The sequence below is a fragment of the Sceloporus undulatus genome, chromosome 4 (assembly GCF_019175285.1).
Source record: "Sceloporus undulatus isolate JIND9_A2432 ecotype Alabama chromosome 4, SceUnd_v1.1, whole genome shotgun sequence".
NCBI classification, from domain to species: domain Eukaryota; kingdom Metazoa; phylum Chordata; class Lepidosauria; order Squamata; family Phrynosomatidae; genus Sceloporus; species Sceloporus undulatus.
Genome location: NC_056525.1, coordinates 119,742,152 through 119,757,059, shown reverse-complemented (window position 1 = coordinate 119,757,059; position 14,908 = coordinate 119,742,152). Strand labels below are relative to the sequence as shown.

The window sequence follows — 14,908 nt, the reverse complement described above, 5'->3', positions numbered from 1 at the left end:
ATACCAATTTCTGGTGGTAATATTATAGCAGTTTCTTTTGAAGGCAAAAGCATTAAAACTTCTTTGGGATATAAGAGCTCTATAGCTGTTGCTTAAATAGCCTGTGCTCTAGATACCAATCATTAAATTATAGGGTCATCTTAGGGTTGCCAAAAATTTTAAATGACTTAAAGGCACACAATTCACACACAGTGTATACTTTTGTTTACCTGTATATATTTTTCAGTGGAAAATGCTGAGGATTTTCATGCTTTTGGAACTGTTTGAGTGTGGACCTGCCACTATATGGTCAAGAACACCTTCCCACCTCCATTAAGAAACAGAAGTTGAGTTTTTATGACCAAGCAAAGATTATATAATACTTCCCACTTTATCATATTTGTTTATGTTGTATGTGTTCTATAGTCTTGACCATTTGTAGCAGTTGTCGGTTTTCAGAGTATTAATAATGTTTACACAGCCCCTTTATATCTCACACTTTATTCTCTGCACCAGGGAGATGCTGCTTTCTCATTTGTGCAAGAGAAAGAAGAATGTTACTCTTGACTCTTCAAACATGGGGTCTTGTGGGAAATGTCAGAACCAATAAATACCACAGGCATCTTGAGACTTCTAGTGGAGCTTTAATCTATTTAGGAATATTCAATTGATTTCAGTATTAGTAAGTGGTTGGGTTTAGAATAGTAGCTTAATCTTGCTTTGACTACTTAAACAAACAGGCTGTTTGAGGCAGGCTACAGCAGGGAAGATTAAAAGGACATCCTTGTCCCGTCCTTTCCCCATCCTTATGGTGCGATCATAAAACAATTTTCATACAACGTCGCGCTTATCCTGTCATTGTCCTGTCACTGAAGTGGAGTTGTATTAATGGGAGTTTGTGTTAATACAATTCCATTTCGATGACAGGACAGTTACAGGATAAGTATGATGTGTATGAAATGCTTTCTCGCAATCATGATAAGGATGGGATAAGTACAAGAAAACAATCCCATCCCCGTCCTGTCCCCGTCTGATAATCTCCACGTGTGGAGGTCTGGTGGCTGTTTTTCAAAAACAACAAAGTGAAACCTCATTTAGAATATATAGAACTTCTAAAAACATTTTTACTTGTAAATTTTATTGCGTATTAATAAAGTAAGTGCCTCATGCTCTTCTACTAATTTTTTTAACTTTTTAAACTTAATTTTTCTATCTCTCATTCTTTCATTTCATCAAATATTGTTTTTGAGCGTATTTTTAATGCATGAAAAATTACGTCAACATTGGTTAACTGGAGTCTCCTTTGGAGGTTTTTTAATGGAGGCTGGATGGCCATCTGTCGAGGGTGCTTTGACTGTGAGTTCCTGCATGGCAGGGGGTTGGACTGGATGATCCTTGTGGTCTCTTCCAATTCTATGATTCTATGGTTCTATGACTGTATACATTATTGTATACAGTCATATATTATTACAAGTACTATAATTAAATAATTTCCATATAAAACACTGGAAGTGTTTGAATATAACATCTAGACCAAAACCACTAAATGAGATACCATTACTTAAAACTCCAGTTCTATTTTTTTCTGGAAAACCATCATTATTATTATTATTATTATTAACCTTTATTTATAAAGCGCTGTAAGTTTACACAGCGCTGTACATAAATTTTTTAGTCAGACGGTTCCCTGCCCTCAGGCTTACAATCTAAGAAGACACGACACAAAAGGAGAGGGGAGTGGTGGTGGGGAATAGGATCAGGTCCAGCAGATCTTCTCCACCTCCGAGGCCTGGACCATCATCATCATCATCATCATCATCATCATCATCATCATCCTCCCTGGCAGTGTCATTTGGACTACCACCACAGGCTCCAAAATGCACTTCTGTGGCCATATCTAAACAACAAACTATAGAAACTCAGTTTAACTAAGGTTCAACTTAAACCTTGTTCTAAGGTGTAAGTTGAAGGAAAGATTTTCAGCAACCAGTGGTAGAACCTGTTACTCGGGAAGGAGGTACTCAACCCTTTATCTAACTACTATATCCCCATTCACCACCAAGGTACTTTTCGTGAAATGAAACTCCAGCTACTGGTATTTGTTTACATGGTTATCTGAAAAACAGCTTGGAAGGATTTTGAACAGAAAAACAGGAAAGTGTCAAATAAACTCATCTCCCTCCCTATTGTACTCAAAGCTATAGCCTCCCAAGCCTGTTTTCCAATTTTAAAATAGAATCAAGCCTTCATTAAATATATTTGCTTGTAATCTATAGTGCAAGGGTTATGATAAGCAGACCCACTAAACCAGCAGGAACTTGCTCAGTGAGCACTTGTGCAAGTTCAATTGATTTGAAAAGGTTTATTTTAGTTGGGACTAACAACTAGATTTAGAATTTCATTACTTACTTTGTTCTTATTGTATTTTTGCTGCTGTGGATGGGAAGAGGTGCTGGGAGGATTGTTAGCTTCATGTATCAAAATAATTTAGCTGGCTTTGGATATTATGAGCCTTAATTTAGGTGACCATGGGGCACCACATGCTGTTCCATCTCAGGGAGCAAAATGTCCTGGGCCAGCCTTCAGTATATCCACATGATCAGACCAAAACTTGAAGTTAAAGGCTTAGAAACACTGTCTTCCACTCATGGAAGACTGCCACACTGATCTGGTACCGCACTTTGTTACAGAATCACAGCATGACAGATTGCATTGTGCTGTATCACTGGTCTGATGGCTGTTCGCTGCTGTAAAGGACTGTAAACACTAGAATGCTGAGATATATGGTTTTCTGTCACTAAATAAAATAAACAAACAGATGAAATTATGCCTTCACAGAAAAGAATTGGCTTTTGAAAAAAAACTCTAGCCTTGGTGACACATTTTAGAGACAGACAGTGGAGTCTATTTATTCTTACCTTCATTTCTTCCTCTTATATTACTGGCTAAGGGACTCTCTATCCTGACCACCTTCAGGGGTGTTAGACTACAACTCCCATCACCTAATAGCCATTCTGGTTGAATATAATAGTGGTTACAGTTCAATACATCTAGAGAACACTCAACTCTGTGCATTATGTTAATGAAGTTCAGAAGCATAAGGGACAAATCTTATTGTTATAAATATGAGTAATGTGCGTGTGTGTGTGTCCAGTCGGCAGTAAAACTATCACTTGTCCTATCTGGCAGTGAGTTATTTTCAAGGTGTCTGCTACTGTGAAGCCTTTGAAGAGACCTGTACCATTGGTTCAGCTCACCCAGAAGTCAGTCACTGGTGTTCACCCTTTGTCCTTTTACTTTATCCCCATCAAATGCTAGGCCTACCATCAACCCAATGACAACTCCCTTTAGATTAAACCTATGCTAAGAAGGAGATATGATCCTTTGTTTGTGCTTGAGATTCTTACAGGCCACAAAAAGGACTTCAAGTTTACTGAACATGAAAGATAAATTTGCTGGAGTTAATGAAAAGGAAAATGTCAGCTTTCATGCAAATAAAGAAGACTCTGTTTTAAATGGAAGGCCTGTGAGCACCAGTATCTGCTTCACCAATGCAATCAATCATAGCAACACAGCAAAAATTGGCCACCAAGCAAAACAGTGACTTAACCAGGCTTTGGTTCTGCTACCCGCTTCTTGCATCATTTCAGCTAAGGGCACTCTGGAAGACTACACCGGTTTTGAAACCAGCAATGTCCAGAATTGTGTAAATTGTTGTTACTGTACTATCACATTTAAATGCCCATTCTTCTATCCTATGGAATCACGGGATTTGCAGTTTAGGGAGGGACATTCTCAACCTCACTAGATCCCAAACCCCAGAATTCCACAGGATGTTGCCATGGCAGTCAAAGTAGAATAGTAGTGCTATAATAGTGTAGTGTAATAGCGTCAGCTGTGAAACTGATTGGAAACATCATTCTTGAACCAACTGCCACCTTCCTCAGATAAGGAGTCTAAAGCAAGCGACATTTAGAGCTGAATTCAGGTGTACCTCTCAGTTACTGGGTCATTTCAAACTATCATGCCCTTTACTAGTGGCCAGTTCCCAAATGACACCTGTACACTGGACATTTCACTGAGACAAGTAGGATTTCTCTGCACCCATTTGTTTAGAAGTGCACGGAGATGCCTATCCAAGAAACACTCTGGTCTGGTGTTATAAAACTAAAACATTTACCATTCAGCACCAGAAAGAAGATAACAGGAAGTTCTTCTCAATAAAGATCTATAACATTCAATTAATCCCTTGACTGAATGATATGATGTTCCAGGAAGATAAAGTGCCCCCCCCCCCTTAATCTCAGCGTTAACCGGGGAAATAACCTTTACTAAAGATCTCTCTAATTATAGGTTTATATTGCTATATAAAACAGACCAAGCCCTCAAGACAAAAATTCATAGCAATAATTAGCACTAAGCACTCTTCCAAGCAAGCTCTGCAATCATTTTCTCATTCCCCTTTATGCACAGAAGGTATCATTTCTTTTTTTCATTCTCCTTGAGTGTGTGTGTGTGTGTGTGTGTGTGTTTTGGTTCTGTTTTGTTTAAAGATGACATGTCTCATGTTGCAAAGACTCTACCCCATTCCTGTGAAGTCTTTCAAATCTAATTGCTAAAGTTGTTTTTCCTGACATTCAGCCTTTTGGTTAATTTTGCCCTGTTCTGTCAGTACATTGCTGTACCACCCTACATATTTCTTCAACTTGTTTGGCGTCACACCCATTAAATATGATGGGCAAGCCTAATTATAGTTTATACCTAGTCAAGCAGACCACAAGAGCTGTGTTAAGATTTTGAGTTAAATCAGACCCTGCAATCCTATAGCTCTGTTTAGAACTACAGTCCGCCCTCCGTATCCAAGATTTCTTTATCCACAGATTCAACCATCCATGGTTTGAAAATATTAAAAATATGCATTTATAAATTTTAAAAAGAAAACCTTGATTTTGCCATTGTGTATGTGCACCATTTCCCTACAGTATTATATTTAATAGGACATGAGCATCTATGGATTTTGGTATCCACAGGAGGTCCTAGAACCCCAGTGGATACTAAGCAGCCACTGTACTTCTGTGTATACTGCTGCTTTCTTTAAAATGGGAAGGCTGGATTCACTCCCTTCTTAAAACAAGTGATGCTGGAAACAGTGCCTTCTGATATGAAAAGCCTTTCTCGTAATCTCTGTTGTGCATGGGCTCAGAAGATTGAGTTTACATATTATAATAAATCAGGTTGCCAGAGAATCGTGCCTTATAATTTGCAAGCAGCATGCATGCAGATGCTGCCTGATCACTCCCAAAGCAAACAGGAATGGTTTATTGTGGCATCTTAATTTAGGACTCTGCCTTAAACTTTCAACAAGCTAGAGTCATAAACTAACACCAAACCATGATTTATTGATCTGGCTTGTTTGGGAAGAACAAATCCAGAGAGCCAGAATCAGATAGCACAATAAACAAACTAGGTGTGAGGCATATGGTTTTGTTTGGCAAATTCTCCTTGCATCAGCAGCTAGTTCCCAGATAATGTTGAAATGGTTAGCTGCATTGACTCATTTTTATGGAACTCTTTCAAGAGATTTATACTAGAGTGCTGAATTACTGTACTAGAATGTATACAGCATCACTTAGGGCCCAAACAGACAGGTGAAAATAAAGCTGCTTCGAGTCAGTTTGGAGGTATGCTGTTTAAATGACACACACATTTTAAGAGGCCAGAAGATACGCCAAAGCCACATTCCGGTCCTAAGAACTGGAGCGCAGCTTTCGCGCAGCTTCTGGCCTCATAAGATGCGTCTGTCATTTAAATAGCATACCTCCAAAGTGACCTGAAGCAACTTTATTTTGGCCTGTCTGTTCAGGCCCTTAGTTTGCAAATTAAACAGATAAACACACCCGAAACTTAAGTAGTCCAAATCAATATGCACATTTACGCACCAAGACTTTGGGGTGTTTCAGTCTCATACAATAAGTCCCTTTGCCCATAGCCTCTCCTGCTCTTTGTTATATGCTTTCTCTTCCACAAAAATGAATCAATGCAACTAACCATTTCAACAGTATCTGGGAATTGAATGTAGGAGGAATATGTTGTGGAAGCAACCTGTTGATGATGTCTCCATTTGAGACATGCCTCCCCTTCCCTGCAAGGAAGTTAAAAGGAATAATCTAATAGACAGAGGTGACTGGTGCACCATGGATGCGGTTGTGGAAAGAAAGCAAAACTAGGGAGATTCAACAAAGATATCACAACAAGATCTGGATTGGGGAAAGAGCTGTTAGGGACCTGTAAATAAGTAAGGGCTTCATGCTGGATGGATATGACTGTAAAAGCTATTTTCCCATCAACATATTTGTAGAAATGGGCCCAAATAAAACACTTTCTATTCTCCTGCCTCAGCTTATTCCCAGAAAGTGCTGGGCTTAATAGAGCCCTAAGGTTCAGAAATACTCCTTCATAGCATGTACACTTAATCTCTGAAAGCTAGAATGGTTAGGAAAGCTTTAAATACACAAACCCACCAACAAATTCAAGGAAGTAAAGTAGAGGCCTCGACAATACTGAATGCCGGAGAGAAACCCTAAGTGTTCAAAATGTCTTCAGCTACCAAGTTATACTTTCTGAGAGTTAGGGTCAATTTTGACAAATCTTTTTACAAATTCCACTCCCATATAGATTCTCTCTACTGGTATGGATGTCTTCATCCATACCAGTAGAGAGAATCTACACAGATAATACACAGACTAGGAAACAGGAACTGGCCAGATAATCATGAGAATTAATGCTGTCACCCTCAGTCCTAAGCAGTTTTATCCAGCATTTAGCTTCTTTGACAGTAGCTGCAATCTATCAGTATGCTTAAGAGCGAACAGTTAGGACTAACTGAATTTTGTAGGAGTTTATATATTTCAGCAGAAGGAGCTGGCAAAACCATCACTAAGTTTTCCTTGTATAAGAAAACCTGAAGGTAAATATAACATTAACACAGGTTCATACACTTCATCATCTGAAACATGGAGAAGCTGGCTGCCATACATAGCTTGCTGTATAAGAAGAAATTCACACTTGATAGCTGTAATCAAATTGTTAACATTTTCTTCAACTAGTCCAACAAGGATCAACTTTGTATTTTTGCCAGCATGGTGCAATGCAAGTGCTGAGCTTAAGGGCAGGATGGCCAGCAGCTCTTCTTATCTTGATTGTGTGTAACTTTCCTTTCTCTCAGACTCTGTATCCACCAGAAACTCCATCTACTCTAGGAGATGTGTCATCTTCTGCTTAACAAACGTCTTATTATGTATTTAAGATTTTGCTTTGATTACAACTGCACTACTTGTGGTTCAGCTGGACGCACTGATTGCCACCTCATAAAGGATTAGTTTATTTAGATATGCTAAATCACACTTGATAGAATCTTTATGTTAAGGGCGAAAAGTCAGTCTGGTAATGCTTTTTATACAATAACTCTACAAATGTCTTATTACATATGTATATCAAAAAATGTTTTGACGGCTTTTCATAGCTAAAACCCCCCATACGGCTAAGAAATATAACAATAAAACAGTGATGAGATATTAAAACACTTCATTAAAATCACTAGGTCTAGCTGGTAAAGGGAAACACCTTCAATTGTCAGTGGAAACATTCCACATCTCCTGATCTCAGTGAGGAGATCAAGTTACAATTTTGCCAGAGTTAATAACTTGAGTTTTGTTGATTCCACCAGTAAAGTCTTTAAGTATATACTTTAACTACCGGTAGTAGGATCAAAAACAACTTTTGCTCTTTTTTGCCTCTCAACTCATCAGCAGTCCTTATTTTAATTCTTGCCTTTCATAGGTTTCTTGACCTTGCCCATAAGCAACAACAACAACTTAACTGTGGCTGGATCATAACCTAAGATTAATTAAATGCGACTTAAGTCTTTGGGTCTTTGCACTTCTTTAACATTGTCAAAACACTACAGCGGGAGTGTCACTAAAGTGATGTAGAGGGTGCAGACCTCACCAGGTGACACCCCAGAGAGGTATGTACACCCAGTGGGACTGGCACAGCTGCTGGGAGAGCAAGATAGAGTGTTGCCTCTCAGTCACCCAGCAGCTGCACCAGACACTAAAGGGGTCATCCAGAAACTGTAGCACTGCCCTCTAGCAGCAGTCTGGCCAAGGGGCAACTGGCCAGCCAGGGGGCAGACAAGCAAGGCAACAGGAGGAAGGGAGGCAGTATGCCCTCTCAAGCCCTTTCTGGGCACCTGCACTGGGTGACACCAACGACAGCAAAGACATTAGACTACAGGACGGAACACACTTGCCACAATGGCTCTGCTTACAAACCAGTGCCCTACGTAATATTTCAACCAGTCTATTTCCAATGTGATATAACCCGCCTCTTATTTTTCCTGCAGTGATTTATTTATTTGTGTGCACTCATGAGTGTGTGTGTACATTGTAAACAGCAGCACAGAACAATGAAGAACCAAGTTATAAAAATTCTGTTGCCTATACAGAACAGTACGCAGGCAACAAGCCTAAGACAGAGAAATGTTCATTCCACACTTCAGTATCGCTGAATGCAATATTTAATCTTATAAGAGCGGGGGGGGGTATTTTAAAGTAAATTTATGGACCTTATGGTTATTGCTTTATCTCTGATGAAAATGGGGGGGGGAGGAATATTCATTCCCAGTATTTGTGGCTGTGCTTCACTGCTGTGCATAGCTGCTTGTAAAATTACACGAAGTAAAAAATTATGCAATTTTGCATAGTTTGAACAGTTTACATAGGTTGCATTTGTAATGCAGAAAGAGGCTTGCTGGAAAAGATGGAAAATATTTCTTGTCCAGCGACCTGCTCTCTGCCATGTATGTCTAAATCCAGATCAGGTCATGAAGACAATAGTTCCTACATCTTTAACCTTCATCAAAGTGACATTCAGTTGCATGATATCTCTGACCATGAAGATGATATGCAATGCAACCATTGTGCTTAAAGGCTGCTGCTAGACCTATCTTCCATTAATGTGTCCAGCTCCCTTCGAAAGCCATCTAAAGCCGTGATCAGGACATCATCTTACATATAATTTTATAAATTAATTATTACATGTGTAAAGCAGCACTTTTCGCACTCATATTATTACCAACGCACATTTGTTTAGCCAGACCTTTTGCTCTTTTTCCCTCTCAACTGAGCAACAGTTCTTATTTTAATTCTTGCTTTTCATAGGGTTCTTGATCTTGCTCATTAGTCATCTTGGACTCATTTGTGTCTTTCCTAAGATGTGATATATTTTCTAGCTGAGCTTATAGTATTGTGGTTTTAAAAAACTTTCAAATAGCCTGAGGAGAAGTGGCTTTCCCTTTTAACTGTTCCACTCCTTTTTTTTTTTTTTTTGAGGCTCTTCTTCTGAAATAAAATAAAATTCTAAGCATCTTGTGAAACTTCTACATGTGTAGTAAGCTGTGTGTGTAGATGTGTGTATGTGTGTGTGCATTAAAGATTATATTTCTCTCACTGGGTTGGATCCAGTCTTAGTAATATTTAGAACAGGCATGTTAAATCAATGGAACTTTGATGTAAATTACATTGCTTTCCATAAATCGACTCTAAGCAGAATTCCAGACTGTTGCTTCTCTCTCCATCTTCCTTATTGTAGATTTTCAATTGTTTTGCCAGAATTTGACTCTCTTTGTTCTTCTCATTTGGGCAAAATTCAGTTTCACCTGGCAAAACAATAGTTATTGTTTGTGGTGTGTGTGTGTGTGTGTGTGTGTGTGTGCATGTGCTTGTCAGGGCCCTTTCGCACTACACAGTTACAGTGCTATGAGTCTACTTTAACTGCCATGGTTCCATCCTATGGAATCCTGGGGTTGGCAACTGAGCGAGGAGCACCTCTAGTGCCACTGGCCAAACTACAAAGCCCAAGATCCCATACAATGCTGCCACAGAAGTTAAAATGAAAACATAGTGCTCTAACAGTATAGTATGAAAGGGTCCTTAGTGGAAAAATATTTAAAATAATAAGGTTAGAGTACAACAGATGAAAGTAATAAGAAGATGGTACAGATCACCACAGCAGTTATCACATATTAATAAAAATGCATCACCTGCTTGTTGGCATGGATGTGGGAGCAAAAGAACCTATATATATGGGAAGACTGCAAATTACAAAGGTTTTGGGAGAAAAGAGAACAAGAAATTAATGAAATAGCAGGGAAAATGTTCAGTTAAACAAAGATATAGAGTTAGTAGTGTTAGAAATATAGAATTACAAGAGGAGAAGAAATATTTAACTAAAAAATTATTATAGCAGCACAAGCAGCGATTGCACACGGGTGGATGGATAAAGGAAGGTGGAACTGTAATAGATGGAAGCAAAATATATCAGAGTATATGATGTTTGACTTTGTAATGGGGGAAAAAGGGAGGGGGGTATTTTGGCCAACTGAAATAAGAGATTTGGTTTAGTAAGTGGAGAATAATAATTCAGCTTGCTGAGGAGACGAAGGGGTATGAGAATGGAAAGGAAACAATTAAAATGATCTTCCACATGAGAGAAAAAGGAAATGAATAAGGAAGCACAGCTCAGGGATAGGTGGTAGGGAGGAGAAGCATGCAATAAAGGAAATATTATGCATGAATATAAGGGATTAGTTATTAGTTGACTTGAGATAGGATGTGAATAACTGGTTGATATGTAATGTAAGATGTTGTATTAATAAACTTATATAAAAGGGTTCTTAGTGCAGAGTATGCATATCACCAATCAGGTGATCATCAAATGAATATAAAGGCTGGGCTGCATTACCTTTAATAGTTCTGTAAAGAGAAATAACTGACAGCTTGTGGTTCCCCTCACCTCTGCATGGTTAGCAGCATCATTTCTGCCTTCTTTAGCATTTGGCTACCTCTCCCTTTGATTTCCAGATTAGAGGCTGCTGTGATCCAAACAGGATAGTCCTATGCATGTCCACTCAACAATAATCTTCATTATGTTCAGCAGAACTTCATCCCAGAGTAGTATGCGAAGGCTTGCTCATTGTTTTTTGTTTGTTTGTTTTTGTTTTTTGCACACTAGACTAAACCACTGGGAAACCTAGCAAGAAAATCCTGTCATGAGCATGCAGTTCTCCACGTCTTTTGAGGCTTAACCAAAGATATAGAAAGAAATGGGACAATTGTCATCTCATACATCTGCCTTCCTCTCTCTCATACAGATATACTGTATATACTCATGTATAGGTCTAGAAATTTAGGTTTAAAAATTGACCCAAAAAACCTGAGTCGACATATCCACGGATCAATATAGTACTGTAGTTTAACATTATATATATATATATATATATATATATATATATATATATAGAGAGAGAGAGAGAGAGAGAGAGAGAGGGGGGGGGGAAGAGTTTAATCAGCCCTGGAAACACTGATCCACCTCTACTCTCTCATCCATCCAGACTTTATAGTTTGAGCACAAATAGTTATGCCTACTGGAATTTTGTTAAGTTCTTTGGCATTGTTTTCCTTTGTTTCATCCTTTAGATTCTTTATTACATGCCCCTAAATGTTACCCTTGACTTAGACACGTGTCATATCAAGATCCATAATTTTGGCCCCAAAACCTGTCCTCGACTTATATATGAGGTGGATTTATAGTCAAGTACATATGGTAGATATATACACAATGGACCCTTATTATGCACTGAGGTTTGTTCCAGATCCCCGTGGATAACAAAATCCATGGATGTTCAAGTCCTATTAAACACAATGGCATAGTAAAACAATGTCCATTATATAAAATGGCAAAATCAAGGTTTGGTTTTTGGAATGTGTATATTTTTAAAATATTTTCAAACTGTGGATGCTTGAATCCATGGATAAAAAAAATTGTGGATATAAAGGGCTGGCTGTTTATATATGTTTATATAGAGAGGGGGGAAGATATACACATACATTATGTATTATATATATTACACCCCCCACCCCCACCCCCACACACACAAAATAAATATGTGTGTGTGTGTATATGTGTGCATATATATACAGCGAGAGAGAGAGTGGGAAAGGCAGATGTATGAGACGACAATTGTCATATGTGTGTGTGTGTGTCAGGGAGATGATAAAAATGAAACAATTGGCTGTGACAGCTACTTTGGGGAACGCCTTGCCCAGAGAAGCCCAGCTGACTCATTTACTGGCCTCTTTTAGAAAGTAAATTCTAAGGCACATTAGTTTAGAAAAGAAATTGGAACAGCAGCTAACTATTAAAGGCAGTTTCAAGTTTACTATTATGCGACGCTGAGGTCTGGTTTGGTGTCCTTGTAAGGTTATAGATTTTATTGATATTATATTGCATAATGAATTACATTCAAGCATCTGTTTATAGGCTAGAAGGTGAGAAACAGACATGTATATATGGGTCCGAACAGACAGGCCAAAATAAAGCTGCTTTGGGTCACTTTGGAGGTATGCTGTTTAAATGACATACACATTTTAAGAGGCCAAAAGCTGTGCCAAAGCTGCGCAACAGTCCTTAGGACTGGAGCATGGCTTTGGCACAGCTTCCAGCCTCTTAGGACACATGCATCATTTAAACAGCACACTTCCAAAGTGGCCTGAAGCAGCTTCATTTTGGCCTGTCTGTTCAGGCCCGATGTTATGGAGCTGTCATTTCTACTCAAAAACAGAAGTGTCCTGGTGTTGCGACAAACTACCATTCCCAGAACTTCAGACCATTGAGCCATGGCAGTTAAAGTGGAGTCAACCTGGATTATTTCTGCAGGGCTGGTGTGGGTGCAAAGACAAAGACTGTGTGAGATTGGCAGAGAGGCTAAAATTCATGGGTTTAAGGAGACACAAGTCACATTAATTCTTAGGGGTTGCTTGGGCTTTGGAGGGGCTCCATATTGAATCAATACAAAAAATATTGCAAAGATTACAAGATTATCAAAGGAAAAAGAAACTATGAAAGCCATGGGGTTACCATAAATCAACAGACGATTTGAAGGCACTTACATATATACACACACAAAGAAACACACACACACACACACATACATACACACAAGTGTGATGCGCCTTTTCTGGACAAGCCACAAGCTAGGGCTTTTGTGAAACTTGTGGGCAACTAATGCATACCAAGACCCAGCCTGATGGAGTGGGTTTGAGCTTTGGACTGTGACGACTCTGGAGACCAGGGTTCAAATTTCCACCTGAGCATAAAAACCCAGTGGGTGACCTTGGGCAAGCAAGTCACACTCTCTCAGCCTCAGGGGATGGCCAGGGTTAAAACCTCTCTCAAGAAACTGCCAAGAAAATTACGTGACAGGTTTGCATTAGGGCCGCCATAAGTCGGAAACGACTTGAAGGCACACTACAACAAAAATGTATATATGCATATGACACTTGGGCAAGCCACACTCTCTCAGCCTCAGAGGATGCCCATGGCAAAAAAACAACAATACCCTCTGAAGAAATTTTGCCAAACAAAAACCCATGATAGGTTAACTTTAGGATTGCCATATGTTGGAAATGACTTGAAGGCACACAACAACAACAAAAATGTATACTGTATATTATACACATGGCCCTTGGTCAAGTCACCCAGCCTCAGAAGATGGCCAGGGCAAAAAACCCTCTGAAGAAACTTGGCAAGAAAACCCCATGATAAGGATGGCCATGAACTGGTAAAAACTTTAAGGCACACAACAAGAAGAGCAACAACTTAGTAACAAGTGGGTAAAGCCTCCCTGGCTGGGCTGCTGAGCCTTCTTACCTCGGATGTAGGTGCACTTGCTCTCGTCCAGGAGGCTGGATCCTGATGCCCCCATGGTTCCAGGATGGCTGGGAAAGGACTTAAAGACAGCAAGACAAGGCAAGCTGCTTCTGTGTCTTCCTTCCAGGCAGCAGCTCCTCCACTCCCTCCTTCTTTCTTTCTCTGCAGCAGCAGCAAATGCAAATGCAATGCTTCCCTCCTTCTCTCAAGCACCTCCTTTTTCCCCTGAAGCCTGGCAGAGAAGGATCAGGGCAGGCAAGCAGACAAGGACCTCCTCCTCTTCTTCTTCCTTCTCCTCCTCCAAACTTTGGCCTCTTCCAGATGTTTTGGACACTTCCAGCTCCTAGCCACTCAGGGATTCTTCTGAGAGCTGAAGCCCTCAAACATCTGCAGGACCAAAGATTGAGAACAACTAAACCTAAAGGGGATGCCTCTCCACACTTCAGGGATAACCCACTTTGATACCACTTTCAAGTTCAGGATGACCCACAGAGGTCCTCCTAGCTACAAAGGAGGACCAGGCACCCCAACATGCAAGGGATTCAAGGATATAAAAACAAAATTGAGGGACCAATCAAAGCTTAAAAACACACTCCTGTAAATGTCAATTCATGCTTCTTCTTAAAGTACAATCCGCACTGCAGGAATAATCCAGTTTGAGACTGCTTTTAACTCAGGGTGACCTCATAACTGCAAAGGGAGACTAGGCACTGCAAAATGGAGGGCATTCAAGGAAAATAAAAGGGGAGCCATGACCAAATCAAAGTTAAAAACGCAGTCCTATAAATGTCAATTCATGTTTCTTCATAAAGTACAATCCACACTGCAGAAATAATCCAGTTTGAGACCACTTTTAACTCAGGGTGACCCCATGACTGCAAAGGAGGACTAGGCACTGCAAAGTGGGTGCCAAAACACTCGCACATCATGTATCCCTAAAGCAGCAGAAGCAGAGTTGGAGATGGGAAGCCATGGATTTTTTGGGTAGTGTAGACAACCCCTACAGTTACAAATAATTATTAAAGGGCTGTTTAAAACCCTAATGAAACAGTGGCTTTTATTTTTACTTTAACTACTTTTGCACTTTTAACTCAGTTTGCAGCAATGGAAATCAGCAGAGGACAAGAGAGGAAAGTGGGAGGAAGGAAGAGAAATTGGG

At 39.6% G+C, this 14,908-nt stretch overlaps 1 protein-coding gene across 1 annotated transcript in view; it reads right to left on the bottom strand.

Moving 5' to 3' along the window:
* NIBAN1 (niban apoptosis regulator 1) overlaps nt 1-13,898 on the bottom strand; it is a 78,157-nt gene extending 64,259 nt beyond the window's left edge. Inside the window, exon 1 of the mRNA XM_042463567.1 lies at nt 13,750-13,898. Coding sequence (XP_042319501.1) covers nt 13,750-13,804 — 55 coding nt within the window. The 5' untranslated portion in view covers nt 13,805-13,898. The remainder of the gene's footprint in view (nt 1-13,749) is intronic.
* Nucleotides 13,899-14,908: the final 1,010 nt, after the last annotated feature.